The sequence below is a fragment of the Ips typographus genome, linkage group LG13 (assembly GCF_016097725.1).
Source record: "Ips typographus isolate SLU linkage group LG13, UJ_Ityp_2.0, whole genome shotgun sequence".
NCBI classification, from domain to species: Eukaryota; Metazoa; Arthropoda; class Insecta; order Coleoptera; family Curculionidae; genus Ips; species Ips typographus.
This window is the reverse complement of record NC_138434.1, coordinates 1394153-1420596: the sequence shown is the minus strand read 5'-3', so window position 1 is coordinate 1420596 and position 26444 is coordinate 1394153. Positions and strand designations below refer to the sequence as shown.

The following is a 26444-nucleotide window of genomic DNA, read 5'->3' as shown; positions in this document are numbered from 1 at the left end:
TCGGCGTCTTTGTGGAGCATGGCCGGCGTGAAAAGAAAAAATATTGAGGGACTCAAACGCTTGAAGAAATTAAAAATAGATTTTAAGACGCGCACAATGGTCACATAGAGAAATAACCAGCAACCATAAGCGTAGACGGTGACATAGTGATTGTTAATTTACTTTTTCCCTGTATTTTTTGACCGTAAAAGTGCATTTCACTGCCGCTAAACAGTACGTGAAGTGAGTACTTCACGTCCGTTTGAACAAAAAAGTTGTTTCTCTCTAAAGCTACGTTTTCCTCCACGGTCGCCAGTCGTCAGCGACCGCGACTCGGTAGCGACGATTGATTCGTTCACGATTTTCGCTCCGGCTTCTGTTTTCCTCTAGATTTAATTCGCTGGCGAATTTTGCTTCGTGTTGTAATTCTCATCGGAGTTGAAACGTTAAACGGAGTTAAAATGAACCTGTCTAAAACAAGGTCTTTACTTTTATTGTTGGACAGTTATCAGGATGATGATATATTAGTACTGTCCTTAGTGCATGATCGGGAAAGAAGAGAACAAGTTTTACCAATGTTTAAGAAGCGAAAAGAAGAAGGATTTCATTCTTTATTCTGGGATCATATAATTCTGGGTTATTACTGATCAGATGAACAAGCTGTTCATCCTTTTCAATGGTAAATCCATCCATTTCTGGATAAAACTTTATGAAACTAAATTTAAATTCGCGGCGACTAACGACTGTACTGCTCTAGGGCGAGACAAGCGACTGGCGACCAACGACTGGAGACGATTCGCTGGTAGCAGCGACCCGCGAATTTGTAGGAAAACAGTTGTACTTAAATTACATTAATCCAGGTCTAGCGAATTGGTAGCAGCTACCGTGTCGCGGTCGCTGACGACTGGCGACCGTGGAGGAAAACGTAGCTTAAGAACTGCAAGGGTATGGTTCAGCTTTTTTTGAACAACCAGAAGTAGTAAATAAAAACTCAGACTCTATTTTAAAAGTGTTTATTATTCTAATAAGAGGACTGTTACCTTTTTTTTTCAAATATAAATACATAACAATAAACGTTTCGCTATTTAACATTAGCTGGGTGGATATTGCTAATTAAACAAAAAAAAAAGAAATAGAAAAAAAATTAATAACATAATAAAAATCTACACAAATGCCGCACGTTTCATTGGTTAAAAATACACATAATTTTTTTTATAATAAAGCTATTACGACTAAAAAAAAGCGAATGGATGCTGCTGCTGCTCTGTTCGGGTTTGCGAAAAAAACTGATAAAAAGGCACTTGTTTGTCTCTGACGCCTCGCTGGCGGTTCTGTTTATGTGTGTGTATAATAGCACCCATTTATCGGATATAAAATACGTTTAAATTAAAAAGCTACGCTCTATAACAATAAATACAATACTATGTTCAGGTAAATTGTTATACGTCCTTTACACGAGGGAGTAAAAAGTACAGTACTTTTCACCGTCTCGAACCAAGGTAAATTTTGATTGAAACTTAAATGATGTTATTTACACGTAAATATACAATGGTACCGCCTATAATGGGAGAACCGGCACTTGGATCATCACATCTGATATATCAAGGCGCTTGGTGTAAAATGAACAAGCACGTACCATTCAACAAGGCATCGTAAGTACGGGGAGGAGTAAATGCGACATTGTGTTTGCGGGGCTTTAACAGAAACGGACTAGAATTTTTTTGTTTTTGCGGGAGATTCGTCTTTTTTTTTTTTTTGGAAAAAAACTAAATACGCACCCCGCGTCTTATGTTTTAGCCTAGAAAAATATTGCACCGACTCGTTTTTCTTTTTTTTTTTCAACACCGATCAGACCGTAATATAATTATTATTTGCTAATGTATATATCAATGCGTCATACAAAAATATCTTCAATCTACATAATGATAGGTTCGATATAAAAATGTACACCACTTAGTAACTTTGATATATCCTCATTGGTTTCGTGTTACACCTCCCTTTTAGATCGGTTGCTCGTCGCTTATTGCTTCGCAAAACACCTCCTAAGGATTTAATTTTAATTTAATAGTATATTTATGTTACTAGGCGTAGAAAAATAGAAATATACAGGGTGTATGGATTTGGAATGTTTTGACCGGAAAAAGCTCGATTTTTTGGGAAAGGATTTTAATGGTAAAACTCTTATTTCGAAATTTTGTCAATCCGCGGAGCTAGAAGGCATTTTTGTGTTAAAAACCCCACAGAACTTTTTTGTTTTTGAAAATATTGAAGGGAAATACCAACTCAAAAATTCATTAAAAAAAAATAAAAATGATATGTTTACATCATTAGCAAAAAAAAAACAGTAAATTTGGAAAGCGTAAACGTAATCACGGTGGAAAGCGATAGATAACCCCTAGACAGCCATGACACGCCATCTGTTGGACAAATTTGGAAATGGCTTCTTGTTAATCATGTTAGCCGTGCCTTATATTCCCTGATATTTTTAAAGACACGTGACCCTCTTTACAGTGCAAACGGCCACGTGACAATTTTCAATTATTTTAACGTCAAAACGATATCCTCAGGGACTCCTTATAATATTCAAATGGTCACGTGACGATTTGCAAAACTAAAATATATTTTTAAAGATCACGTGACTCTTTTTACAGTTGATAACGATTTTCAATAATCAAACATTTTTTTTAAAGTCACGTGATTCTTTTTTAATGTTAAATCCAAAATCCTAAAGATCACGTGACGATTTTCAATACTCAAATTTACTTATATACTTCACGTGACTCTTTTCTTAAAAACGTGACTAAAAACTGTCAAAATGTCATTTGAAGGATAACGTAATCGTTTTTCAGTTTAAACTGATATTTTTAAAGACACGTGACCCTCTTTACAGTGCAAACGGCCACGTGACAATTTTCAATTATTTTAACATCAAAACGAAAACCTAGAGGTCACGTGACCTTTAGATGTCAAAGTATTATTTGAAGCGTCACCTGATTCCTTCTAATGTGGAAACGGTCACGTGACAATTTTCAAAAATTAAATACATTTTTTTAAAAGGTCACGTGACTCTTTTAAGATTAAAAATGAATTTTATAATGTCACATGACAGTTTTGAATATCAGAATGTTATTTAAAGGATCACATGCTCGTTTTTCAGTTTAAATCTAAGGTCCTAAAGGTAACGTGACTGTTTCAGATGTTAAAAATATTATTTGAAGAATCACGTGACTCTTTTTACAGTTGATAAAGTCGCATGACGTTTTAAAGCTCACGTGACTCCTATTTAATGCCAAAACGGAACACTCAAGATCGCGTGACTGGTAAATGTCAAAATAATATTTGACGGGTCACATGACTATTTTCAACAATTAAATTCACTTTTAGTGATCAAGATTACGTGATCCGTTTTTTTAATTTTAAACTCTAAATCTCGCGACTCGTTTTAAGGTACAAATGGTCACGTGACTGTTTTAAGATTAAAACATTAACTCAACACAATCCCGCGTCACTTTGACGCCTTCTAGCGGCCAAACCACGTAACCAATCAACTTAAATAAATACATTTTTGGAAAGCCCACAGTCTGGACTATCTTTTTGCTTCAGCGTCATTTTGATGTCAAGTGTCAAATAAGCGAGAAGCACGTGAGTCTTTTTACAGTTCATAAAGTCGCATGACGATTTCCAATACTCAAATTTTATTTATAAAGGTCACGTGACTGGTAAATGTCAAAATATTGTTTGTCAGGTCTTGTGACTACTTTCAATGATTAAATTTGAATTTAAAGATTACGTGACCGGTTTTTTAATTTTAAACTCTAAATCTCGTGACTCGTTTTAAGGTACAAATGGTCACGTGACTGTGTTTTCCAACAGCCAAAAAACGCGCTTAGTGGTGCCATCTCACGCCACTTACTTAAATTAATTTCCAGTTCCATTGCCACTGTTTGTCTATACTTATCATTTAGTCTAGTTTGGTACTAGTGAACTAAATGAAACTTACATGGGCGCTCTCGTCAGATACTCCCGACTCTTCGAATGGCACTGGACTGTGTAACCCGTTCTCTGCGTGCAACTTCTCGCGCATACTGTGCACTTCTTTACGCAGCCTATCTCTATCCTCTTCCACTTGTCTGATCTCACTCTGCAAAGAAAAATCGTAATTTTTGCCCGGACGGTATGAAACACACTTACCAATAAAGTGGTAAGCTGTTTGCTTAGACAGGCGGCAATTTCGCCGACTAACGTGGCAGGCACACTGGGAATCACAGATCTGTTAGTTGTTGGGGTTGAGGGCTCTTGGCCGGGACAAACGGGCCCTTTACTGCCTTTGGCGGCAATGACGTCGCTCTCCGAGACGTTTAGGGCGTCGTTTACGGCCTTTTGCAACATGTCAACCTAAGTGACGGTGAACAATCGAAAACAGAACTAACTCTGGCCAAAAAAAACCTACTTGGAAGACACTGGAAAGTAACCGATCCACAATATCAGACTGAGTTTCGGTTTCCTGTTCGGCAGTCATCGATGCCATGTCGGCGATGTGCTCAAAGTGCTCCCTGGGAATGGACAGTAGGTCCGCCACCAGGTTCTCTTTTTCCGCTAACGTTTGCTTCACTAATGCGTCTTTGCGTCGAATTTGCTCTGTTATTGTACAATTTTTTTTTTTAAACCACTACTCGGTGTATTTTGTAGGTGAAAGTAAAGCGTTGTTTAAAATATATTAAAAGAGCGTGCTCCTAAACAAGGACAGTACCTAAAGGTGTAAGAATCGACTCCGCTATGTGCACTGGAGGCAGTTGCACGTTAACTTGCGAGGGCTGGATCAGCGGCCACTCCTCTGCGCTCACCTTGCTCGTTATGTGAATACCACCACCACTGGTAGCCTCTATAAAATAATACCAAAACACCATTGGTTAGTAGTGGGTTTGCTTTGCTTTTTCAATCGTTTCAGACTTTTAATAAGTTCGAAAAGTCAAGTGTTTTTAATGGAAGTTTGTATTAAGTTACTTATGGAGAAAATTGAAACTTGACAAATAAAAGATCTTCTATGCTAAACTGCACCAAAGTAGGCGGTGCATGTATTGCAAGTTTGACGTCATAATGACGTAACTTAACAAAACAGTACATTAACCAACTGTTAAATTACGTCATCGTGAAGTTAAACTCGCCCGGCACACTTGATGGAAGATGAAAGTGATATGCATTCACAGCCTACTTTACCATGAATACTTGCCATTTTATAACTTTGACGTCACGATGACGTATTTTAACGCACCAACTGTCAAATTATATCACGGTGACATCAAGTTGGCTCTGCACACATGATAAAGTGACATCTTATTATAAAGTCTGTTTTTAGTTTTAAAAGAAAACATTTGGTACAAAAGTTGTAATAACAGCGTGTGAGAAAGAGAGCGTAATGTATGGTCCAGGGCACTAATAGGAGCGATGCACATCATCAGTGAGTTTGACGTTTTGAAAATACTTATTAACTGAACGCAATTCTGATACAGACGTGACCTTCTCGATCTCGACGTTTAACGAGTTGTGTGCGTTGTTGCCAGATTGCTAGTTGACCGTTTGCTGTTTTTGTTGCTGATGACTTGACTAAAAACTGCTTACAGAGAGACAAAAAAAAAAACCTCAATATTGACTAATATTGTTATTCAAAATTCTCTGTTAAAAAACTGCGTCAACTTCTATATAAGAAGTAAATAAAAACAAAATGTATCTAAAGTTCGGATTTTAATAAAAAAACCAAACATCTGGCAACGTGGCGCGTTAAACGTCAATGACGTGCATCGACCGATATATTGCCTTCTACTATAGTTTAAATTCAGTGATCAACGACCGATTTAATGCCGACGACTATACATACGCGTAAATAACACCAAAGTAGGCATGTGTTGACGTCACTATGACGTATTTTAACAAAACCGTATATTTACCAGCTGTCAAATTACGTCATCGTGACGACAAATTTGCCCTGCACACTTGACGAAACGTCAAAATGATACAAGCACAGCCTACTTTACCATTAACACTCACGAAACGGCTTATTAGATAGAAAATCGCTTATTTCAAAAAGTATCAATTTTTCATACAAACGAATATGTGTACGTGTGGAACGAAATCACTACAAAAACTAAGCGAAACCTCGACAGATCCACAGATGGACTATTAAAATGTGACTAACCTTTCTTTCAAGTTAACAGTCCAATATAAACAAATGATCTCCTTTATCGGTAACAAATTAACTGGCACACATTAAAACACGTTTACTATTTTCAGCAAATTCATTTAACTCTCGTACTTTTCATAAGAATATTTATCTAGATGTCACAGATGTTGCACACAACTATCATTTCTGGCATCCAGTTGACTATACTGGAACGAAGGTTTTGTTCTTTGGTTATCAAGCCCTATAGCCTCTCTGATGAGCCGTAATACGGCGAAACCGGTCAGAGGATTGGGATTGATAAACAAAAAACAAAACCTCACCATTTTCAATATTTATCTAGTCAAGTCAAAACGATAAATATTAACAAAATGGTTGCAGTTTGACTAACTACATTTTGCCATTTGCTTTAGTACTAGAAATTTTTATCAAATACAACGGATTAAATTATCAAGTCACACGGTATAAACGTATTAATCACTGTGGTTTCATCACGTGGATTTTGTTTATTAAACTCTCTAAGTAAATTTACAGAAAGTAGCAAGCTGAAAGCTGATTTTCTTGACCAATTACAAACTACCTCTTGTAGGCATTATAGAAAGCTTTATTTTCAAAGCAAACCTAAAGAAACGATTGAAAAATAAAGAAATGGTGCTCGGATAAACAAAAATTGAACGTTGTCCGGGTTAAAAGCCGTTAAATCCGAACCGAGTAAAACTGGCGCATTTTTGTTCAGAATAATCTCCTCACCAGAATCTGTACAGAGTGTCCCAAATTTGACTGAAGGTACAGATTGTCCGGATTTAGTGTTGTTTTGGCAGGAAAAAACCCATTTCCCAGATAGATAGGAAAAAACTAGTGTACAGTGACGCGGGTTTCTGTAGAGTGGTTTTTCGACACTGACCTTGAATAACTCGCTTATTTGACACTTGACATTAAAATGACACTGAAGCAAAAAGATAGTCTAGACGTGGGATTTCCAAAAATATACACATTTCAGTCAAAAACACTCTAAATCCAGACACCCTGTATTGTTGTTTGGACTCTATTTAGATAGGCCAAAGTCAGTTAATTGGAAGTATTCTGGGTGATTTTGGAATCCCCAGGACCTGTGTAGAGGTCCCGAGGCCACATTTGGCCCCGAAATTTAACAAAATGGCGAAAATTGAGGGTATTTTCAATTGGAAGCAAAATTGCATACTTTCAGTGCAATTTAAGACACACCCTGTACCTACAAGATGATTCATTACGATTTACCCCATAGAAGCCTTAACCTTAAAAATGTTTTAGAGGATAATGAAAAATCAAAGTAAAACAAAATTTTTTGTCACATCAATGCGTCATATCCCCTAAAATTATAAAGAAAATCTATTGGGTACTGTTCTGAATCACCCTGTAAAACCACACCAACTTAACTAAGGTTCCAGTGACTTTTCATGTGTTTTTGTGCAAAAACGTAATAAAATACTCACCGGGAGTTTGGTCACCACCCGCCCCCGGATCCTCAACGTGGACCCGGTGATTTTCTTCCGTAGGAACCGTTTCCGGTTCCGCGGACGGTTGGTTCTCCTCCTGTTTGAGATTAACCGTGGCGGTCGAGTCAATGGACGACTCTCGTGGCGTTTCCGCGTCCGAATCCGGCTCCAACTGGGGTAAAACCATCGGAGCCGCTGGGATTCGGCTCGGTTTGCCCTCACGTCGACTATAAGCTTCTGACGCTTCCGAAAAGTGCTTCAACCAACTGAAATTCAACTTGAAAGTGAAAGAGTTAACTAGCACGTACAAACAACGTACGTCTCGCGTTTGACTTCATCCTCCGCGCACAAATCGTACATCTGACTGTTATTCGTCGACATATTTACAAGGAACAGGGCGTTTTTACCTGTCAAAACACTCAAGTCAGTTTCAGAAGTGACAGTTTAAAAATGACGGGGGACACTCACAGACGGCGTTCTCCCTCACCAGCAACGTATTCATTTTGATGATAGGGCTGAGGGGCGGCTGTGACGGCGTCCCCGTTTGGAAGAATTTCAGTATGAATTTCTCACTCTCCTTCTGCAAAATTACTACAATCTCCTCCATTAAGAGTACGTGCACTTGAACTGGCGCTTTATTATTCCGCCTCAATTGCAAACCACCTTCCAGGATCAGCTTATATCTGCAATATATGGTTTATTTTAGCGTTATACTGGAAGTAGCTACCAAGTCGCTTATTTTAAATAAAACACCCTGTATATTATTTACACACATTCTAGATATCATATACCTTTGACATTCGCGATACCTAAAACAGAAAATGCTTTTTTCATGGTTGCTGCTTTCTGTCGTGTTAAACAAGGTTAGTTTTAACAGTGGGTACGGAAAAACGACTTAAAATTAATACAGCGTGGTCAAAAAAATGAATTAAAAAAATTCGAAGTCGTTTTCCAAATAAAACAAGTTGAATGAGAAAAATTGATAATTTCTAAAATAAACACAAATAAAAACACTATGCCTAAGATAGCACCAAAGTAGGCGGTGCATCCGTTTGACAAGGCCATAAAATTGACGTCACGATGACGTAATTTAACAAAACAATGTATTGACCCACTGTCAAATGACGTCATCGTGACGTTGAATTCGCCCGGAACACTTGATGGCGGATCAAAGTGATATCCATGCACAGCCTACTTTACCACTCATACTCGCGAAACGCCATCTTAGAAGTTTGTGGAATAAAAACTGATTTATTTATGATTATTTTGTGTAAAAAAATGAAGCTTCTAACATAAAAACTGAATTTGTGGTTCAGTGTCAAGGTTTTTTTGTATTATTTGCTCCATGGAAGGAGCAGAACGAAGGTGACGTAATTTGCCAAAACCGTAATGCGACCAACTGTCAAATCACGTCATTGTGACCTCACATTCGATCGTCCTTGGGTAAGTCTGGCTAGAGACAATTTTGTTGACTTACCTAGTTAGGTCAATACTCTTAAAGTCGTTAACGATTTGATGATCGCTACTTCTAAAGTTCGAAACGTCCAAGTGTCGTTGGATTTCTTCGAGGCGGTGTTTGTTGTGGGCCTGTTTGGCGGCTTCATCCACGAACCCAAGAATTTCCTTGGAACATTGGTGCGCTTGCCTAAAAAATTGAACGAAACGTCAAAAAAAAAAGCAAAAACACTCCAACAAACACTAACCTAAGTTTAACTAATTCGTCGGTATAATCACTACATGTCTTTTCGGCCGCTTCCACACTTTTGATAAGCCGCTCCAGTAACAAAGGATACCGAGTGAGTCTCTGCATCTCGTATGGCACAATACCTTGCAGCTGCAATCGACGGCACGATCTCTTCTTTTCGCACTCCGTCAACAGGGAATCGAACTTGTTGTCTCGCTCCCGCCTTTTTTTGATAAACTCCAACGCCAGTTGTTGTCTTTCGCAGAATGTAGCCGCCGCTTTTTGTAGGAGCTCCCCTTGAGGCCCTACAATTCGTTTAACGCACAATTGAAGTTTAAAACAAACTCTAAAGTGAAGGGTTTTACCTGAAAAAGCCGACAACAACATATCCCCGATCTGTCTGACCAGCGGATCGTCTTTTCGCCGCTGTCGCACTTCATTATTAAATTTTGTATGAATATCCAACAGTTCCTTGATATTCGGGAAGATCAGGTTGAGTTCTTCAGGTTTCAATAGTTGACTACTCTGCAAACTTTTGTAAAAGTTCTTATACAACACCTTCAACATGCGAACGTGCGAAGCCTCAGTCAGGAACAACTCTGTAGAAGGTTAAGTTAAAAAAAACACTAAAACCAAACACAAAACCCACCATTTATCACTTCTTGGCGCTTCTTTTCGTTGGGGTTTAATTTCTTCAACTCCTCTTCGGTGACCAGCTCCTGCCAGTTCAAAGGGTCCGTCTCGCCCTCCAAGTCACTGTCCGAAGTCGAATTCGAGCGGACAGTGGCTTGATGCACGTCCATACTATTGGACGGACTTTCCGATAGTCTGCCACTATTTAAAGCCCGTTTAGCTTAGTACAGTGAACGTGATCAAACACTTACTTGACAGCTGATATGCTCGAATTCGACGAGCTACCAGAGTCCGTGTTCTTTGACAGGTCGGTGTGAGGCTCGTTGTCTGCGTCATAGTTGGCATTGACAGAGTGAGAGGGATCGCTGACGTTACGTCTTTGTTGCTTCCGTATCTGCTGAAAGGACTAATCAATAATGTAACATTGATTTTGTTGATTTGGCATGTACACAGTTACCTAAACAAATGTTTCATATTATTTTTCGGAAACTATCACAACACAAACCCATAAACTTATTTATGTGTGTTATAAACCAGTTCCAACTTAAATAACCAAACGCAAGAAAACTGACCAAACAATACTAAACAAAGGTATATTCCGCAATAATTTTCGATACTATACAGTGTTGCCTAGCAACAGTTTTAAGAGTATTTTGGTGGTATGTACAGTGACAGAATGAGATAGTGTTACTACAATGTTGACCAAAAATACGCTTTTTTAATTGCGAAGCAGCAGGTTTAAGTTATTGATAAATTTACTACATTACAAGGACTGCCAACCTGCTAAAAAACGATTTGACAACACGGTACACATTACTCCAAACCTACTAAAGGTAAGTCCACATTTTGTGGAATTTGCTTACATTTCAGTACAGTGGGTAGTTTGTGATTGGTCAAGAAATAGTAGCGAGCTAAAAGTTGCTTTTTTGACTATTACTGTGCAGAAATTTACATTCCTGATTGTAAGTTATTTACTGACTGATAGTTAGGCAACCAGCAATTCACTTCTATGGTAATTCAGTTGCCTAACATAACAAATTAATTACTGAAATCCACCAGAACTGGATAATATGTTTTATGATTATTGAGTTGCTTTTTTTGACCAATTTCTGTGCTGAGACTTACGCAAATACTGAACTTACCATAACTGTTGGTTATTCGGGTACGAAAAATTATTCATAGGAATCCTATGACAAGAAGAGAGAACTATGAGCAAATGAGCTGGACAAAGATGGTGACAAACTTCCTAGATGACATGTGCGAGTGTGTCAAAACGTCATTTAACAGTAAGTTTGGTTCAACGCCTACCATAAATTATGTCTGGAAACTTTATTTAGTATTTTGGATTTATTGATATTTAAAGAGGATTACAGAGCACTTGGTTTTACCAGAAAACAAAGATTTTTTATTCAGGTCGATTTTAGATTGCATAAATCTGTCTACAAAGCTGTGTCCAGGACAGTAAAAATGACTCAAAACCCTACAAATTCAATTCAAACAAATAATATTGTGACATTCATTTAAATCACTAACTCGGCCATATTAGAATTTTTGACAGGCACCTTCTGAGCTTTCTTTTTCTAACAAATCAACTGTCAAATGACGTTACAACCCTTATGGCACTTTAGAAAGGGTATCTTTAGCATTGCTTTGCAACTCCTCTTATTATGAGATTATTTTGAACTTATTTACTGAAAGTGCAGTCCTTGTTTACGTTAATGAACCTACCAAATATTGACTACAATTTAATATAACAACAGAATATTAAACTGGCATCTGAATACATAAAACTTAGATTAGATTAGTGCAAATTCGGGGTATTTTCGTAAGTTTAATTAAGTGTTGCCAATATTGGCGAGCAATCTGGTATTTGCCTGGTGAAGTTGACTAAACAAAAAAATGATGAGTGATTCTAGGCCACTTTAGTGGAAATTAAGTGGCGTTTCATCAAAAATATCCTACCTTTTCCGATTGCTCCTTGACGCTCTCCGACCGGTTTATGTGTCCAGCTGCACGTCGTTTCGCCCCGCTCGAGTGTAAATTGGCAGGACTGCAACAAAATGATCACTTTCACGTTTCAAAATTGGAAAATAAATAATTGAAAAGGGCCCGAAAAATGCGCAAAAACGTTACATAATTCATCATTTAACAGGAAAACTTTGAAGGCACACCTGGATTTTTTATGGTGGGCGGCAGCGGTCAAAAGATCAAAAATAAGGTGTCTGTCTGCCATAACCACCTAGAACCACAGAAACACACTCAAAACCGACGTGAAACATCCCAAAATGAATCTCAAACGTGTTACTATCGATCGATAATTTTCTAATCTTCGAACGCCACTGATAATCAGTACAAAAAGGATTCCCGACGTATTTTTTACAAACCAATAATACTGTGTACGCGGTTAATTATTGGTGTTTACACTACTTGCGGCAAACTGGACTGCAACTGTATTTTTAGCTGCGTGGTCGACTTTAATATAGTCTAATAATAAAAGCATACAAAGGATTAGGTGGAGTGTCCTAGATTGGTTGAAGCACCACTCAAAACTCAAGATTAAGTGAAATTTCGTCACAAAAACTGCTTGATTGATATAATTATTGACTTTTTCAAAAAAAAAAATTAAACAAACAGACTAGATTTACCTTTCTTGAGGCATCGCCGTTTCTTTTTTCTCTGCAGCAGTTTCGGAATGTTCTAGAGCGCCATCTGATGGCTGGACTGCACCAGTCTCATCAGTAGGCCGGGCAGATTCTTCACGGACAGCGTCCGGTCTACGGTCCGATCCAGTTCTTGACACTGGATGCAATGATACTTTCGAATCGGCTAGATTAACAATGAAAATTTAGTAACTGTCACATTTGAATGTAAATTATAAAACGTTGCACTACCCGTAACAGTTTTTGGGACAAAAATAAAAACCACGGGAAATCTGTAGGGTACCTTTGTTTATATGCAACCAACTGGGAACCTTGTGTAGGCTAGTGTTCGAGCCAAAAGGCCGTACGTTCCCGAACGCTATAAAATCGAATTCGTCTTTGCAAAGGGGCGCGGAAGTTTGATCGCCCAATTTAGCGCGACGCGCCCTCAACAAACTCAAATTGATGGCGCTGCTCGACTTTGATTTGGCCAACATCGGACGATCCGGACCTACGGATTGGGCGTTCTCGACCGATTTTTGAGAACCAAAAGGTCGACTAAAATAAAATCAACGTTAAAACATCAGACGGTTATTTGAACCGTCGATTCTACTGCTCATCTCTCAAGTAGTGTTTGCAAACACTGATTCCAGTACATTTTTAAGGAAGCTAATCAGATTGATGTATAACGGGTTGCCTAAAATTGAAATAAGACCGTCATTTTTTCTGTATAATAGAATAACAAAAAGTCAGTCTTCCTGTTGAAACTTTCACCCTGTATATCTTGAGACGCTTGAACACAAGGCCATACAGGGCGTCCCATTTTAAACACGGATTTGATGCAATTGAAATTGTTGAAAATCTAGCTTTGTGTATCCTGGAAACTGCTTTTTGTACAGCACATAGTAGGCATCATTCCTAGTTTCTAATTGGTAAAAAAAAAACTGAGAACTGCGTTTTTTACCAATAACAAACTACTCTCCACTGAGATTGACATGTCTGATTGCATTATTTACCAATTGACATTTAGGCAACCAGCAATACACTTGTATGGTGATCGAGTTGCCTAACATTAGATAAATAAGGGATTCCTAAGGAAGTATAAAAAAATCTTGATGATTTTTAGTCAGAGATGTAAAAGCGGTAATTTTCGAGACGGAAAATTTCAATTTTTGGAAATATACCGGAAAATTTTCCTTGATAGGGAAATAATGGTCAAACTTGTCATTGTTATTGTCAAACTTATCATGCATTCTAATAAGATAATTTAAGACATCTAAATTTAAAAGTACATTAAACTTTAATTGGATTGTTGTACAATTAATTAAAAAACTAATTATTTTTGAATTTTCAGATTTTCCAACTTTTTCCGAACAATTACCGGAAAACAAACAACACTTTTCAAAATAATATGAATTTTTAAAAATATAGTAATCTGATTTAATTGAACAGCTGTTCTATATGTTCTCTCTTCTGGACAACACATTTCCGGTATAAAAGCTTCAATATTTCGATAGCATGACATTTCTACTATATATGGTATACAGGGTGATCAAATGGCAATTTCAAGGGCTACAAATTGGTATATTGAACCACCCTATAATTGTCAAAATAATCGAGTTATTGTCAATTTGTCAATACAATGGGGTAGTTTAAAAAGTGATTTAATGAATTATGACAGGGTGTCCCAAATTTGAGCAGCAAACCAAATATTTTATTTTTTATTTGATTTTTGGAATCTACGTCAAATTCTAGGCCTACTTGATGTAAAATGTTTGTATCGATATTCAATTGTTTTTGCTCTAACAGCCTTACTTTGACCACCCTCCTCGAAAGCAGAAATTGAAAAATTAAAAACTAGAATTGTCAAGAACTGATTTTTTTCAGAATTTTTTTTTATTTTCAAAATTAACCTCAATTGCCTAAATACTTTCAAATTAATAGTACAAAAATGTAAAAAACGAATTGTTTTTGAATTTTTATGTTTTCCAATTTTTTCGGCAAATTACTGAAAATTTTCTGGAAAAATTTCCTGAAATTCTTACCTGAAATTCCATTATGCTTGCAGATTGTTTCAAACCAATTTTGACTATTGGCGTTTCAAGATAAGAGATACTCCCTCTGGTGATCAGTTTTGAAAACAGTTTCCGGCATTCCAGCTGTCATTTCTTTGTTTGTTTTTACAGCTCTATAGGTAATAATTAATTTTGATACTTGTGAGTGCCTAATAAACGTTTGCACACTCACAACTATCAATATTAAACCCATAGAGCTGTAAAACATGTTCGAAAGTCAAAATTGCCTTCAAACAATTTGCAAACTTAATGAAATTTACTAATTTTTAATGCCACTATTAACTAAGTAACGTTAGGCAACTCTATCACCATACATTTGTATTGCTGATTGCCTAAATATCAGGAAGACTATACAATACAAACATGTGGACCACTGTACTCAGAATTACGCAAATGTTAAGTGGATTTACGGTGAATTCCTTACTTTATGCAATTCTCTAGTCCTTAAACATACACAATTGTAGGTTTGGCTTTATCAATTCACCGAACAATATATCACACAGATGATAGAGATGAGAAATAGCATCGACGTACCCAACTTGTTTAAAGTTTACCCATTAAATTCATTATTAGTTTTGCAATGGATAAACTGTGAAAACTTAACGACGACAAGATTAATGAATGAAAAATCACCTGATCTGTTCCAGATTGGTGGTTTGCCTGGTCAGCCTGCCGAAATGGAAATGACCCAACGATTTTTGTATAACTCCTAAAAATTGTTTTAAATCGTGTTGCTATATTGATGTGTTTGCCTTACCTGGAGGAGAAGCAATATCCTCTTCGGGGATTCTCCCGTTCAGGTCTAGTGACTTTTTAGGCTTCAATATTTTGTATTTGTTTTCGAGCTCAATTTTAGCGCAATCGTCGCTTTTGCTTTTGTAAATTTTCGACCTGACTCGCTTCAAGTATGAGTTCGAGGTTTCCGTGGTGGGTTTAACGAAATCCGAGGATTTAGACTATAAAACCTCGTTTAGATCACATTAATTAAATCTAAGTTAACTCACCTGTGAAGACTTTTTAGGAGGGTCCAACTTTTTATTGGACTTATTTCGGTCTTTAGCCTCCGATTTACTCATTTTATCAGGAACGTTTTTCTCTAAATTAATTGAAATCTTGAGACTTTCGGTACTGCCAGAAAACTTACTACTGGCAGGTCTAGAAAATTTGAATAAAACCTCCGCAGTGAAACTAAGCAAGTTAATCACCTAAACAGATCACTAAATCGCCTGTTGTGCTTCTTGCTTTGATCGATAACAAAAAACCCGCTCAAAGCCCGGGTCAAGGGGGCTACAGTGGGCACCACAACTTTTTCGTCAGAAGCTGCCTCCTCACCTCCTGACTGGTTCTCCAACACGAAACTATCACTATAACGCTTCACGTTCGTATTGCCTCCCGCCCTACTGGCGTTCCTTAGAACAACCCCATCGCATTCGTCAAGGGGCTCAGTCTCATGTTTAATACTATTTGGCTGAATGGAGTTTTTAGACAACAACACTTATGACAGTGACTTTGATTGTACAAACCTTATCACTGTTATTACCGCTCGAGTCTTCCTTCTTTTTCGCGTTGTTAGCCGCATCTTTTTTGTTTTTGTTCCTCGTCCGATTTCTACCACCTTTCTGACTGGCAGCTTTGTTTTGCTGCTCCAGTTTCTTCTTATCCTGCTGCTCTTGCTGCTTGTTGTCGGCGAGATCCTGCTGCTGTGTCTCGGTGGCGTTTTTGGACTTTTTACTAGTTATTTTACTCCTGAAGGAGGTTGCATTTTTGCCCCTCGTATCCGCTTGCTTGGACCACATCACTGCGATAAATCAGCTTCAAGGCATGGTTTAGGTTAGGATGTGGTGGTCAAAACAACAAATTTACACGTAATAAATCATTTGGCCTGCCCCCCCCTGTACCCACCAAACGTTTTTTTACAAGTCTGGCGTGTTCTGAATTCTTTATAGCACAGATAATGGTTATTTATAAGATTGTTCCAGTTAGGCGGCTATCTAACCTTGCTATTGATGTAACTTTTATGTTGACACAAAAGCGATTGTCATTTACACGCCGATTTAGATAGTGGAACGTAGTAGTCCCTAAAACTCAGATAATAATTGACAAAACATGCTTTCATAATTGGTTTATTTTTATGTACTGATAATAGCACTCTCAGTGGTCACCAGATAATGACACCAATTCTAATTTTCTGCAAGAACCTGACGCGAACCGAACTTGGCACCCAACCGACACTTTCTAATGCTCCTAGGAAGTGAGGTAACAATAGGCTACCAGAAAAGTAACAGTTATCAGCATACAATTATGATACCTATAGTAAAAGAAAAGAGAAATTTGATATTAATTATCTCCTACCGGCACGCTCTGTGCGTCATCAATTTTTTTTCTATATGATAATTAAAACGATGAATCATTTGGCCGACTGAGAGGAAGTTGGCACTGTTGTCCATTTACCTGTGGGTGGCTACAGGTCAGTTAAGGACACAGACTGCCAATCAGTAGTTGGCAAATTTCAAACAGTCAATATTTACTTAAAGTTACAGGTTTGAAGGAAGTTTGGTGAAGAGGTCAAGTATCTGACATGCATAATACCTTAAATAAGTCCCAGACGTTATTGTAACTAACAACCTTACCAAACTCTGTTTCTTATTGGTTCTAATGGCTCTAGTTCCTTCGAATCCCCTGTTAAGTGCTAATTCAACAAAACATATTTGCAATTTTATCAATATGGTACCACTAATCATTTTAAGGTATTTCCAATCAGTTATTCTGACTGTACTGTATGACATTTAATGCTAAACTAGTGTATTGCCATACTGTTTCAATGACATTTGACTGAGCATTCTTTTGCTCTAAAGGTACCAATTGAAAACTCTACTATACGACTCTCAAATAAAACAAATATTACCTTAGTAATAGTTCAACAACAACATAAGTTAGCCAAACTCAAGGAAAATATAAATACGAGTCAAGGTATGCGGCAACATTAAAGATATTATGGGGTCTTATAGGTCATAAACTGGAATAAAAATAACAGGTAAGATAAATATATTCTGAAGGGGTTCCCTCCTGGATTTAACACAGAACGTTGCTCAGACTTGTAAAAAGCTCAGTTTTGGCTGTAAGGGCAAATTTAGGGGGGTCCAAATAGCACTCCAAAAAAAAAAAAAGAGTAAACATAACCCCACTTAACAGACAATGCAAACATTAGCAATGGCGACCTTTCAAATCGAAATTTTCAAGCTGTGAAAGTGTGGTGACTTTACTTACCTAATTAGCACTAAAAATCACATTTATTCGAGTCACTACACCACTAAAAATACGTCTAAAACACGGGAAATACAGTAAAAATAGGTACAAAAAAAACACGAAACAGGGCGTTTTCAATCAGATCGCTGCTGTCAAAACTCGCGCCACGTTGCCAGCTCTTCGCGTTTTTAATGACAGTTAACAGTCCGAATTATTAATTGTTTTAAACCACAACAAAATCGTTAATAATTAAAATACGACAAATGCAAAACAAGTTCCAACAGATAAACAAATAATGGAACGCCGTGTAAACGGGAATTGAAAGTTCAAGGCTGGTGTAACGTAAACCGGCAACATGGCGCAGGTTCCCATGTTCGGGTACGCCGGAATCATCCGAAGGGCTGTAAACCAACTAGGAATGGGCTTGTGAATCGATTTTCATTCGGCGTGGGAGGATAAATCGAATCAGGGAACGGCAAGTAAACAAATCGTTATTAAACTTGTGTTTCAAGTCATCTCTAACTCGGATTGATAATAATTATTGTAAATGGATCAGCTAAATTTAGCTATGAACGTGATTTTATGTAAAACACGGGTAGTGCAACGAATATCACATGGTGGGTCACTTACCACAGTTGGGGACTGACGTAGGACACTTACCTAAAACAAAAAAAATGACGTTATAGCATAACAAATTAAGCTTAAACCTAAGGACTTATGAGAGAAAAATAAACATCCTAATAATAAACGTGACTGAGTCAACGGGATGTTTTTTCAATAAAAACTATTCAACCAGTTTATTTGCATTCAATTATCGGATTGTAAAAAATCCGTTTAAATAAACTTGGCGCTGTTAAACGTTTTATTGCCCAGAGGTGCGCAAAATTTCCAATTTATTGGACCTATATCGGCCTTGTTCAGACCTCACCACTATTAATAATCGTAATTATACATAGTGCGTAAATCAAAGGGGCTTCAAAAGAAAAATGAGGATCCTAGTCGGCTATAATTAAAACCAATCAAAATAGAGTTGTTTATGGCGCGGAACGTCCAACTTATTGGCGCCGTGCAAATGCAGAGCCCTTGAATTATTGAAAATACTTTCCGAAAAAATTAATTCACCGCCCGGTTAAAAATAGGTTCCGTGGCACATTTTCACGAAATGTCAACGGGGGAATTGTCAAGAAAATGGTAGTTTCCTGAAAAATTTCATTCAAGCGAACGAGCCCCAGTCCCGTGTTATTTTTAATTTAACTTTTTTTTGATTGACAGCGAACGCACACAGATCCGACGTTTGATGATCTAACAAGTTCAAACACTGAATGATATTTCCTACGCCAAATTGTTTTTTTAATCCATACCTGAAGTGGAGGCCCAATTCGGTAATTTCAGCATCAACTTCTTGAAACTGCTAGATCTCTTCAGGGACCCCGGTTTCTCTTCAGGCACTTCCATGTAAGACATTATCCACTAAAATCGCATTTCACTTTTCCTAACTTATTGGGCTACGCCCCTGGATTCGCCCTATATAGCACTAATATAAACATAAAACGGTAGAGCGTTATGGTTATCGCTCGATTTAGAGGTAGTTTCCTTATTGCAACGACCTTGGACGGAAGGGAGTGCCCCCTGAGGGATAAACTATCCGAAAACGGAAGGGGGAGAGGGAAAGCGAAACACCTTTACGTAACAGGCCGAAATACCTCGTTTTTAGGGACTCAAGTGGCAGTTAAAATTAGGCATACTTGAGACGGAAAATATGTTTAAACGCTCCTCGGTAAAGTTTCCAGTTGCGTAACGCACTTGAAAAAGGAATTTTCCAGCAGAATAATAAAAAATCAAAACCAAAAAAATTAATGGTCGTTACGTCACAATCGCAAATACTGCACATGTGTATATTTGGTTGCATAACCTGAGAGTATAGAGCTGTGTTATCGACAGCTTTGTTAAATCTACGCAAATTGTAATTTATTTTTATCCTCTGATCAGTTTCGTGACTGTGAACAATAAAACCCGTCTGGGTTAATTAAATTGTGTTTGATTTTCCGCTGTTATCGATCGATAATCGAAACGACCTTTTCCCAGTCTTATCTTTTAGGGAAGACCCCGCCAAGAACACGACAATTAAACCGAAAAGATATTAATAATTAAGTCGCATTAGAGACAGTTAAGCGTGACCCCTCTCTAACCTTAGCGAATTTTGTTTAATCGGTCGTTTTGTATTAAAAAAATGTACTTTTTACGTATATAAACGCGTGGAAACTATAAATTTGTTAACGCCCACCGTTTTGCCAAAAAACCAAACGGCGTAAAACGATTTGAAACCCAAATATTTACGCCTCCTGTCAGTGCACCTTGACGGTAATTGATTTTAAATCTTCTCTACGGTTTTTTTTTATATATATAAAAGCTAACAATTGCTTGAGCAAAATCAGGTATGAAGGCCCAATAAAACAATGATACTTAAAAACCTAAAAATAACTAGTAAACACCAATACTACCGGATGTAACGTATTTAGGACATACGTAAACTAATCCAGAAAAAGAAGTTACGAGCCTAACGCGTCGATTAACTTGACAGCTGACCAATCAAGACTTCACCGCTGTTGTCAGATTGTTATCATTTAACTTAAGAATTAGGTGGCAATTTTTCATGCATTTTTATTATAAACAAAAGATGCATTTCAACGCCTGCCTTTTAATTTGAATTTTGCATCGAATTTAAGATCCAGGACCGACGTCAGTGAATGTTTCAAATTTTCCAAAATTAAACGCATATTTTGCGTCAACCATTTTTCGTCAAAGTCGCCAAATTAACTGAGGGGGAGATAAGAATATATTAATCATTACGATTGCGGTTAGTAGTGATGCAGACACTAAAAATAGTGTCATTTGCATATGCAATACATAATAACAAATGACATAATTTATTAGGTTCTAAGATATTTGACATTAACCACAAACTAACCTCGACATTCACACTTTCTTTGAGTCACTGTATAATATGATTTACGTCAAGATCAGTGGGTAGTTTTTTTTTTGGTACCACTGATTCAAAAACGGTATTTCCTTATACAGGATACTGTTCATTAATGCAGCGATGATACGTCAATATTAATTGCAGACCTAGTTAGCAAAGACAGGAAATTGAATAATTATTTAACTTCAAACAGGGGTCGGTTTATTTGGGCGATGACACTTTTTTGGAAACGGGCGAGGTTAGAATTTGTTTAATTATTGCAATATAGAAATCAGAATGCCAAGGTCGGGCAAAAAGATAAACACACTGTCGTAGCAAATACCGAACGGTTTTACGTTAATCCTCCTGATAAACACACACACACACACACAGTCACGTGAACAGTATTAAAGGCCCTAAAAAACCACCCAAATCCACAGTGTGGTCGGTGCAACAAGGAAGCGCCTAGGAAAACAAACGCACGTCCGGACTGTTATTAATAAAGTAGGCGAACATGTGCGGATAACGTCACTCCCCGAAAAAAACAAATGATAACCAGATAGTCCTGTCGGGACTGCCTGCGATCGACTGAATGATCAAAAAGCCAAGGATTCGGCGAATCGGTGGACCCCGCGACGCTAAGGGGGGCGCAAATCCCGAAATTCAGCGTCGAGACGGCTCGGGGGTTGCGCCACATGCCCGGATGTACGGGAGTACACACGTGCGCCTAATTTTCTTACTTGTTTCCGGTTTGGGATGCGATTTTACCTGCTCGAACCAATTAGCAATCTACACAATACCATGACCTTTCCGTTTTGTTGCATTGCAATGAATTCGTTGGTTTATTTGACGGGTAATATGGCAACACCACCAAACAAATAGTACTGTCATTATCAATTTGACAGATTATGCAAAATCAAGAGAGCAATGTTGCCACGTTGTGAGCTACATCAGAATATCATTTTTGTACTCTTTCTACCATATAAAGTGAGAAAACACTAAATTCTAACGTCAGAGACTGTATTTTAAATATTTTTACTTATACCAAAGATGAACACCAATTTATATCCTTTACCGTATTCTACGAACAAATTTTTTATTTTTTTAAAACGTTGCTAAATTGACATTTTAAACAATTTTGACAACGTTGCCAAACTGGTAATTTTACAAATGTATTATCAAATTTTTGCAACGTTGCTAAACTAACACTTTACCCAATTTTCGCAAGGGTGCCAAACTGGCCATTTTTCTAATTTATCACCAAATTTTTGCAACGTTGCGAAACTGACATTTTAAACAATTTCGGCAACGTTGCCAAACTGACGTTTTAAACAATTTCGGCAACGTTGCCAAACTGGTCATTTTTCAAATTTATTATCAAATTTTTACAACGTTGCCAGAGTGACATTTTACCTGATTTTTGCAAGATTGCCAAAATGGCCATTTTTCTAATTGATCACCAAATTTTTGCAACGTTGTCAAATTGACATTTTAAACAATTTTGGCAACGTTGCCAAACTGGTAATTTTTCAAATTTATCACCAAATGTTTGCAACGTTGCCAAAGTGACATTTTACCTGATTTTTGCAAAATTGCCAAAATGGTCATTTTTCAAATTTATCACCAAATTTTTGCAACGTTGCCAAACTGACATTTTAAACAATTTTGGCAACATTGTCAAACAGGTAATTTTTCCAATTTATTATCAAATTTTTGCAACGTTGTCAGAGTGGCATTTTACTTGATTTTTGGCAAGATTGTCAAAATGGCCATTTTTCTAATTTATCACCAAATTTTTGCAACGTTGCCAAACTGGTAGTTTTACAAATTTATTATAAAATTTTTGCAACATTGCCAAACTGACATTTTAAACAATTTTGGCAACATTTCCAAACTGGTAATTTTTCAAATTTATTATCAAATTTTTTCAACGTTGCCAAAGTGACATTTTACCTGATTTTTGCAAGATTGCCAAAATGACCATTTTTCAACTTTAACACCAAATTTTTGCAACGTTGCCAATCTGACATTTTAAACAATTTTGGCAACGTTGCCAAATTGGCCATTTTTCAAATTTATCACCAAATTTTTGCAACGTTGCCAAACTGACATTTTAAACTTTCGGCAACGTTGCCAAACTGGGCAATTTCAAAATTTATTATCAAATTTTTGCAACATTGCCAAAGTGACATTTTATCGGATTTTTGCAAGTTTGCCAAAATGGCCATTTTTCAAATTTATGACCAAATTTTTGCAACGTTGCCAAACTGACATTTTAAACAATTTTCGAAACGTTGTCAAACTGCTAATTTTTCAAATTTATTATCAAATTTTTGCAACGTTGTCAGAGTGACATTTTACTTGATTTTAGCAAGATTGCCAAAATGGCCATTTTTCTAATTTATCACCAAATTTTTGCAACGTTGCCGAACTGATATTTTAAACAATTTTGGCAACGTTGCCATACTGGCATTTTGCAAATTACAAATTTATTATCAAATTTTTGCAACGTTGCTAAACTGACATTTTACCCGATTTTTGCAAGGTTGCCAAATTGACCATTTTTCTAATTTATTACCAAAGTTTTGCAACGTTCCCAAACTGACATTTTAAACAATTTTGGCAATGTTGCCAAAGTGATACTTTACCTGATTTTTGCAAGATTGTCAAAATGGACATTTTTCTAATTTATCACCAAATTTTTGCAACGTTGCCAAATTGACATTTTAAACAATTTTGGCATCGTTGCCAAACTGGTAATTTTACATTTTGCAAGATTGTCAAAATGGACATTTTTCTAATTTATCACCAAATTTTTGCAACGTTGCCAAATTGACATTTTAAACAATTTTGGCATCGTTGCCAAACTGGTAATTTTACAAATTTATCACCAAATTTTTGCAACTTTGCCAAATTGACATTTTAAACAATTTTGGCATCGTTGCCAAACTGGTAATTTTACAAATTTATTATCAAATTTTTGCAACGTTGCCAAAGTGACATTTTACCAGATTTTTTCAAAGGTTACCAAACTGGCTATTTTTCAAATTTGGTAGCATTTTTTACAACGATGCCAAACTGGCCAAATTTGAGAAGAGATTTTGTTTTGGTAACGCTTTGGAACTTGATAATTTGACTAAAAAAGTCAATTTTCATATTTTAACCAAAAAAATTTGATCCTCTTATTGGTCAGCCTGATAAATAGCCTTAAAGCTTTGTTAATTGTTTTGTAATCCAAAGTGGGTGTACATTGTCAGGATTGTTCCTGTTATTGGCTAAACTGGTACTAACTAACTAAATAAACGACTTACCGTTTTCTGAAACCTCCGTCAAGTTATCCTTCTCTTCTTGTTGCCGTTTCTCCTTCTCGTCTGTAATGAAAGCATACTTTAGCTTGACAAACCTGGTCGCTTTCAGGACTTACTTTGAATGAACTGAGACACTTTTCTCTGTCGATTCTGGTCGCTGTTTTCGTGCCGCATCCCTATCAGTCGTTTGATACGGCCCTCTTTGCCTTTAAACGGTCCCGGACAGTAGTCTTCGTACAGTTTGACGCAGTTTCGATGCAGGTTTATCGAACACACTGAAACAATTAAAAGTGCAACTAAAACACCGTTAAAAATACAATAAAAACAATCACCTGTGCAGTGATATCCCTGGGGACTGATACCGTAAATAATCTGGTGACAGTAGCTGCATAAAGTTACAGTGAAGTATTGCTGCGCGCTGAACTGATGATTTAAGTGACTGAGTTTCCTGGAAAACTTTACACCTAAAAATACGAAAAGTACTTTCAGTTTACCATTGTGATTTTTTTTTTTGGTTGAACGAAATACCTAATCGGGCTTTAAACGAACGATCTTTATTCACAAAAGTGGGAATTCGGTCTAAATCCTGGTTTTGAGGACCTTTCAAGATCTTGAACACTCTAGTGAGTATGGTGATCAAGGAGGCGGCTAAATAATACTTTTGAGGGTCGCAACTGTCCTTTTCCATCTCTTCCAGATAGAGCCCCACTTTAGGGACAAACAAACTCTCGTACAGTTTAGCCTCTTTGGCTTTATCGTTGTAGTGATCCTAAATAAAATAAAAGTTTTTGTTTGTGTTTAGGTTAGGTTAGAAAGGCTCACCATTAATTCCTGATCAGTTGGACCGTACATGCTGCCCAGACCTGCAGTTCGTTTTTGTTGCAAGTCAGCCAGCTGTCGGGTCAACTCTTCTTTGGCTCGTTGTCGAGCCTTCCAGAATATTTTTCTCATTATCTCTTCTTTTTCGTACACTTTGGTCAAGTCGTCGTCTATCTCTCTGGCAATGTTTTCGTCCACGTTATTCAACCGTAACGGCTACAACAAAACAATTAAATTGAATCTATAATACTGTCGTTTGGGGGACAACTCACGGCTCCAGGCACAAGGAAACAGGAATGAATTTCAAACGCCCACTTGCGCATTTCTTTCGCGTTGCCCTCTTTATAGAGATCGGTGAGAAGATAGAACAGCAAACTGTTCGGGTCCGAGTTCGAGGACAGGATGTAGTTCATAAATACCGCCAGGTGGGGTAAGTGCTCCCATAGGCGAGAGAGCGACTTGAAGTAGCCGTGATCTTCAGCTTGATCCTGAAACGGTTCTTTTCAGTAAACTGCGTAGATTTTTAGATCTGAGTGTACCATTTCCTGATCGGAAATATCGTCGTCCTCCATGCTGATAATGGTTTGCTGGGCTATACGCGAATTGGCAGCCCGGATTGGTTGTGAGTTGTGCGGGGTTAGCCGGTCGTTATCGAGGAACGATTCAGAAGCGGAATGCTGTAAAATAGAGTAAGTTACTCGGTTTTAATTAAACACCTCAACTAACTACTAAAATCCACCAAAGTGTGGCCAAACAAGTTTCAAAGTTACGATCAGTTTTGAAATTCTGTTTAACCATAAACTTAAAGCTAAATTACGGTCAAATTCATAAGCTACAATTAATCCAGTCCATATGGAGAGCATTTGGGTAAATCTCAGCACGCTTGTGATTGGTGAAAAAAGCCTGAAAGCTACTTTTTTGCTACTAAGAACTTTCCTAAAAGTACTTGAGGGTTCTACAAGTGTCTTAAACCTTCCCATAACTGTTTTAAGGTGCCAGAAGACTCTAGGACTATTCTGACAGTTCCATAACTCTCAAAATGCTACTAAGAACCTTCTTAAAAGTGCCAGAATTGTTTTAAAACACCAGAGGTCTCTAGAGCCATTTTCAAAGTTCCATAGACCACTAAATGGCACTGAGAACATTCTTACAAGTGCCACAAGCCTCTACAAGTGTTTTAAACCTTCCTAGAATGGTTTTAAAATGGCGGAGGCATCTAGAACTATCTTGAATGTGCCAGAGATCTCTAAATGCTATTGAGAACCTTCTTAAAAATGCCAGAAGCCTCTACAAGTGTTTTAAACCTTCCTAGAATGGTTTTAAATTGCCAGAAGCCTCTAGAAACGTTTTAAAAGTTCCATAGACCTCTAAATGCTATTAAGACTATTAAGAACCTTCTGAAAAGTGCCAGAAGCCTCTACAAGTCTTTTAAACCTTCTTAGAGTTGTTTTA

At 37.3% G+C, this 26444-nt stretch overlaps 1 protein-coding gene and 1 long non-coding RNA gene across 12 annotated transcripts in view; one reads left to right on the top strand and one right to left on the bottom strand.

Annotated features, from left to right (window-relative positions):
• The first annotated feature begins 255 nt into the window (after window positions 1-255).
• Window positions 256-1821, top strand: LOC145736951 (uncharacterized). Its single transcript, XR_014180146.1, has 2 exons — window positions 256-658; window positions 737-1821. It is a non-coding gene; the product is annotated as an uncharacterized LOC145736951 (long non-coding RNA).
• RhoGEF2 (Rho guanine nucleotide exchange factor 2) overlaps window positions 977-26444 on the bottom strand; it is a 30100-nt gene continuing 4632 nt past the window's right edge. For 6 of the 11 annotated variants that reach the window (XM_081991378.1, XM_081991387.1, XM_081991379.1 and 3 more), the window contains 23 exons: window positions 25532-25669; window positions 25265-25480; window positions 24996-25208; window positions 24702-24942; window positions 24506-24637; window positions 24290-24448; window positions 24177-24236; window positions 18537-18566; window positions 12592-12772; window positions 11909-11996; window positions 10198-10352; window positions 9963-10147; window positions 9679-9912; window positions 9333-9618; window positions 9107-9274; window positions 8098-8312; window positions 7949-8036; window positions 7627-7895; window positions 4730-4861; window positions 4430-4617; window positions 4171-4374; window positions 3980-4120; window positions 977-2021 (listed from right to left, as the gene is read on the bottom strand). In XM_081991378.1, the coding sequence (XP_081847504.1) occupies window positions 1980-2021; window positions 3980-4120; window positions 4171-4374; window positions 4430-4617; window positions 4730-4861; window positions 7627-7895; window positions 7949-8036; window positions 8098-8312; window positions 9107-9274; window positions 9333-9618; window positions 9679-9912; window positions 9963-10147; window positions 10198-10352; window positions 11909-11996; window positions 12592-12772; window positions 18537-18566; window positions 24177-24236; window positions 24290-24448; window positions 24506-24637; window positions 24702-24942; window positions 24996-25208; window positions 25265-25480; window positions 25532-25669 (3765 nt within the window). In that variant the 3' untranslated portion in view covers window positions 977-1979. The remainder of the gene's footprint in view (window positions 2022-3979; window positions 4121-4170; window positions 4375-4429; window positions 4618-4729; window positions 4862-7626; window positions 7896-7948; window positions 8037-8097; window positions 8313-9106; window positions 9275-9332; window positions 9619-9678; window positions 9913-9962; window positions 10148-10197; window positions 10353-11908; window positions 11997-12591; window positions 12773-18536; window positions 18567-24176; window positions 24237-24289; window positions 24449-24505; window positions 24638-24701; window positions 24943-24995; window positions 25209-25264; window positions 25481-25531; window positions 25670-26444) is intronic. The other 5 variants (XM_081991383.1, XM_081991384.1, XM_081991386.1 and 2 more) reach the window with 5 other exon arrangements.